Source organism: Rhinolophus ferrumequinum, chromosome 21 (genome assembly GCF_004115265.2).
Source record: "Rhinolophus ferrumequinum isolate MPI-CBG mRhiFer1 chromosome 21, mRhiFer1_v1.p, whole genome shotgun sequence".
Classification (NCBI taxonomy): Eukaryota; Metazoa; Chordata; class Mammalia; order Chiroptera; family Rhinolophidae; genus Rhinolophus; species Rhinolophus ferrumequinum.
Genome location: NC_046304.1, coordinates 34373817 through 34379130, shown reverse-complemented (window position 1 = coordinate 34379130; position 5314 = coordinate 34373817). Strand labels below are relative to the sequence as shown.

The following is a 5314-nucleotide window of genomic DNA, read 5'->3' as shown; positions in this document are numbered from 1 at the left end:
CGTGGTGCTCCCGGTCATTTCTCCCACAGCCTACTCGCCCACCTTTCTGCGCTGAAATCTCGCCATTCTGAAGCGGTGAGGGAGGGTTTTGCACGCACTATCCTGAAGAAACTGATGTTAAAAGCTACTTGCTTGGATACTTCGCTTCAAGCGGAACGTGGGAGGCAGAAAGTAACCTCCTCTGAGCCAGGCGCGTTACCGAGGAGCTTAAACTGGACCACCGGGCTTGGAAGGATTTTTTTAAACCACGAAATTGACATTGACCACCCCGCAGCACACACAATCTAAGGAGACTCAGGGAGGGAGGGTGACCGCCCGCCTTCGGGGGCCTTTCCCTCAGCCCCTGTTCCCTTTTGGTAAACAGATTTAGAAGAGTCTGAGTCGTCGCTCCCAAACTCTTTCCCGTGAGAGGAGCCAGGTCTGGGATCCCACCCGACCGCAGGCTGGAAATACCTTGATCTCTGGGCCGCAGCGGCCATCCTGGAGTTTCCTGGAGAAAGGAAAAACCCCAGAAACACAAGCCGGCTCCGAGAGGGAACCACCACCGAGACTCTGGCCGCAGACCCCTACCCTCCAGTTGCTGAGTGGCTCGGAACGTGACTCCATCGGGTCCTCTCCACTTCATCCCTGTGTTCTCGATCGCGGGGAGTGTGTCTACCGGGACCCCAGCCCAGGCTGCAGGAAGATCCTGCACAAACCTGCTGGCTTTGCTGCGCGGCGAATGGAAGTCCTACCAGTCTAGGTACACGACATCAGGGAGCCGGCACAGAGGGAGAGACTCCAGGTCAGGGTCCAGGGCTCCATGAACAGCCGGTCTGCCCTAGGTCTCCGTAATTCCGCACTGTGGGTCTCTGTCTACTTGGCCCAGGACAACAGAGTTGGCGCCAACGTGCCCTCCACCCACCCAAAATTCAGGGTACGTGGACTGAACCAGCGCTAAGTGAAAAGTAAATGAAGTCTGTGGCCATTGTCGCCTGAGCCGCATGGGGCTCCCCCCGCCCCCGTAAGCCTGGATCTTTGGGCTTCCACCACCCCCGCGGTTCTTTCATCCGCATCTCATCTCGCGGGCCTGAGACTCACAAGCTCCTTTAAGTGTCACCAGGAGGCAAGCAGAGGAGCAACGGGTGGTGAAGGGGCTGTTTTCTGGGGTTTTCTCTCCTACCTGGCTATACCAGCGTGTTTCAGACACACTTGCCAGTAAGGTAGGGTTCTACTCTCTCATTCTGTAATCGTGTGTGCCTGGGAGGGGCCACGTGTAGAAGGCCACAAATATCTATTTCATGTGGCTCCCAGATGTCCAATGAACCATGACCTGCTTAGGTCGGAACCACCAGGAATGTCGGGGGACAACTTAGAAAGTTTTCGGGAGAAAGTGAGAAGTGGTGAATTAAACAGGCACTTTCTCAAATTCCATTTCTCTAGAAGGAAGGAGGACCGACCTGGAAGGGCATCTGGCTGACTTCGCTTTCACACAAGAACAGAATCTAAGAGTTAGGGGTAAGAACATCCGAGGCCAGTGGTTACACCCTTATGGGGTGGGCAGGGAGGGAGGGAGATGCATTGTCCATGCTGCCCAGCTGTCATCTTAGAAAAATGCTAAACAGACAAGTCTCTGCCTTATCTCCTCTCCTCTACTGGAGCTGGGATGAAGGATGGGCTTTGGAAACAGAAGAGGATCCAGAGGAAGCTCCCCTGCCACCGTCCATCTCCTTCCAAGTTTATTCAGGATCAGTTCATTCCATGAAAGCAGTTTCTATAGCGCTCTACGGAGCTCTAGATAGAAAATATGAGACTGATTATCATGGCGCCTAGTACTGGATATGGTGATTACCACCACTGCCGGGATGAATGATTATGACTGGGGCAAATCTTTTGGGTAGTGTCACTTTGGGGGACTGGGCTGTAACTCGGCTCTCACTGGCTCTCTGGGACATATGGGGTACTCAGGCTGTCCCTGAAGAACAACAGCACAGGAGCCATGGCCTGAAAAGAGTGTTACCTCTGGAGGCCCCTGCCTGTCCCTGGCAGGCTCCTTGTCTCCTAGGATACCCCCACATTCCCCCACCTCCCCAACCAGGGAGCTCCCTCACAGAGTAGTGCTGGTCTTGACCTTGGCAAGGACCTTCTTCTCCTTGACCCTGCGGTTCTGAAACCAGATGGTTATCTGGCGCTCTGAGAGGCTGGTGGCCGCGGAGATCTTGCGCCTCTTGTCCTTGGTGATGAACTTGTTATCTGAATACTCGCGCTCCAGCTCATGCAACTGCCCCTTGCTGTAGGGAATGCGCTTCTTGCGGCCTCGGTGGAAGGTGCAGCTGTCTGGAGGGTGCTGAGCGCTTGAGTCTTCGCAGCAGAGGAGAGAGAGAAAGATACACTCAGACCCCTGCCCAGGCCCAGACCCAGGCCCCACAAACTAAGTCATCCTGTAGCTGCACCCAGGTCACCCTACAAGCGCAGGTGTGCTCCTGCTCCCCCAAAGCACCCAGGGACACCTCAGCTTCCAGCTGGTTCTCTAATCACCGCTCAGCCTTGGAAAGACCAGGCTCCTGTAAGCCACCCGCACTCATCACTGCCCTCACACCTGCAAGTCTGCAAACACCCATCACACACAGCCAGGCCTTTGCCCACAGTCACATAGATTCACCCTCACATGCATTTTCAGACTCTTGGTCACTTATATAGATTCTACAGGTAAATTTTGTACAACAGGGAACATGTTTCTGACCCCATTCCCAACACACACTAAGTTATGGCTGCAGGAAATCCAAATTTTCCTTTGGAAACTGAAAAACTCAAGAGAAAATGAGGGGTTGTATTCTTTACAGAACATCCAACATCTCTGTTCTCACCCCCCCACCCTCCCCCCACTCACTGAATTAAGAGTTACTTAGCCTTTTTGTAGAATTAAACTGGGATTTGCTGGGTAAGAAAACCCTGAGCCCCATCGAACAGCAAAGAGAGCCAAAGATTCAGATATATTGAAGGCTGGCTGCAAGGCCTCTGAGGGAGGTGAAGGGGCCTGGTGGCCCTCTGGCTACAGACAGTACCCAGCTTCCGCCCCTCACACTGACCCTCCAGGGTCTCCACCCAGGCTCTCCAACCCTCCCTCAGAGTCCTAGTAGCCAAAGAGGAGCACCAAGCTCTTCTTCATCAGCTCGAGGTCTGCTTCCGCTTTCTCCCAGGCAAGTGCCAGCTGGGCCTGCAAGCCCACGCTTACAGCCAAGGGGACCCAGAGCAATGAGGCAGGTTACCTGCAAATGCAGCCTTCCAGAAGGGACCCGGTGGGTTCTGTTCTCCCTGGCAACACATCTGGCTGTTCCAGCCACCGGTGAGGGCCCAGGGCTGGTAATTGTCCACAGGCAGCAGGGCGTCGTGGCGAGGCTCCCCGGGGGCACCCAGACTCTGCACCACCGACACATCTAGATAACTGGCCACAGGCTGGTAAGGTCCCGGATACCCCGGATAGAAGGCAAACTCAGTGGGGCGGCTGGGGTACTCCTCCCCGGCCGCGGGAGTCTCCGTGGGGTAAGCAGCCAGGGTGGCCGCCTGGGCACAGGGTTTCAGCGAGCTCCGCGACACTCGGCAGGAGTAGTACCCGCCTCCAAAGTAGCCGTAAGGCATCGGGGCTGGGGACGCCCCCTGGGGCACCCCGGGGCATGGGTGGCACTGCTTTGGCAGTTCCGCAGAGCCTGGCAGATCCAGCCCATAGTTGACAGCGGGCAACAGCGTAGGCGCCGCCGCGGGGTGGCTGGTCATTGGGGAGTGGGCGACTAGATTCCGACCCCCTCCTGCTCCCAGCAAGCCTTCGATATCCTTGGCCCCGTCCAAGGTGGCATAATTGCCGGGCTCCATGGGGCCGAAGGTCGGCTCATGGGGTGCTGAGGATGGGGATGCCGGGGGCACTCAGCTCGTTCTCCCCACCCAGGCCCCCGGAATCCAAAGCGTTTTAAATCACTCCCAGCTCGCAAGGCGCCTGCATTCGCTCGGCCTGGCGGTTTTGACGCAAGAGACGCAGGTGCCCGGACACGCGCGCTGATTGGCTGCAGCCTGCGAGAGAGAAGCTAATAAAATGTTCATGGCAGAAAATGCGAAAATACTTTACCCCGGCGCTGCGCTCTCCCTCTTTCTCTTTCTCCCCCTGGGACCCTCCCTGTCTCTCCCTCCCTGTTGCGCGCTCTCTCTGTCTCTCTCTCCCACCCTAGCTCTCTCTCTCTCTCTCTCTCTTTCTCTCTCTCTCTCATTTGAAAACAAGAGAGAAGAGAGGAGGTGTCCTTTCTCTGCTTTCCAGTTTGAAGCGACCCAGCACAGCGTCCTGGGGCGGGGAGAAGTGGGAGGCGGAGGGAGGGAGAGGGGACACGGAACCCGCCCCCACCTCCGTCGCCTCCTCTCCCTCCCTGGCTCCGTCTCCTGTGCTTTGGCAGGTTTAACGAGAGAATAAAAAGCTCTCCCTATAAAGTGTCCATCTCGTGGGGGGAAGGGGAGTCGGGGGTGGGGCTGGGAGGCCGCTCTGGGCCTGAAAGGGGAACCTGGGAGTGAGTACGTCTGAGCCGAGAAGACAGGGAAATGGGGATTAAAGGGTATTTCTGGGACCCTTCGCTTTGGGTTCTGGGTACTAGCATCCCAGTTCACCCCAAATGCCCCTCCCATCCCGGAAGCGCTGTAATAAGCTGCTCCCAACCCAGGGAAATGCCTGGGACGCCCCTTCCCCAGGGACTCCAGGTACCACCGCCCAGGCGGAATCGGGGTGGGGCGCGGGAAGAGGGAGTGAGACAGAGCTCCAAAGAAGGAAACGTGAGACGTGGAGCCTGCGACACGCAACGCTCAGACCTGAAGGGGGAACGGAGCTTCTAGACCTGGCCTGTGAAAGGCGGTCTGGATTTCTGTTTCAGGGTGGGGAAAGAGATAGGGAACGACGACACATGTGACATATATTCAGAAAGAGGCAGAGACAGACAGAAAGACAAGACCCAGGGATGGCAGCACAAAGAGGGAAAGAGAAGCTGAAGGAGGGGATGGGAGAGGGTCTTTCTTATATGCTTAAATACCAATCAGGAAGTGGAGTCCTCCTCCCCTTTCTGGGATCTAAGGAGTTTCCAGGAAGCCAAGGCTGGCTAACTGGCCATGAACTAGTTGTGGGGGTTCTGGACCCCAAGAACATAGGAGCCTGGCCTGTGTAAAGATGCCCAGACTCTCTGCCCTGAAGTCTTTCTTCCTCCTATGTTCCAAGAGGCCCAGGAAACTCCCCTGGCACTGGCACGCTTCCACTCAAGCTGAGTGAAGAGAAAGCCCAGGACCCCTGTCTGCTTCCTTCAGGCTT

General features: G+C 56.4%; 1 protein-coding gene across 1 annotated transcript; it reads right to left on the bottom strand.

Annotated features, from left to right (window-relative positions):
• Positions 1 to 2006: 2006 nt before the first annotated feature.
• Positions 2007 to 3973, bottom strand: HOXB13 (homeobox B13). Its single transcript, XM_033091321.1, has 2 exons — positions 3249 to 3973; positions 2007 to 2340 (listed from the first exon to the last, which is right to left on the bottom strand). The coding sequence occupies exons 1-2, from the start codon at positions 3847 to 3849 to the stop codon at positions 2087 to 2089; spliced, it is 855 nt and encodes a 284-aa protein (XP_032947212.1). The 5' UTR covers positions 3850 to 3973; the 3' UTR covers positions 2007 to 2086.
• Between the last annotated feature and the right edge of the window lie 1341 nt (positions 3974 to 5314).

Bases quoted from the DNA above. Each gene is read 5' to 3' on its own strand.
- HOXB13 (XM_033091321.1), bottom strand. From the start codon at position 3,849: ATGGAGCCCGGCAATTATGCCACCTTGGACGGGGCCAAGGATATCGAA. The intron at 2,341-3,248 runs GTAACCTGCCTC...TCTGCTGCGAAG, and splicing joins CTGGAAGGCTGCATTTGCAG to ACTCAAGCGCTCAGCACCCT.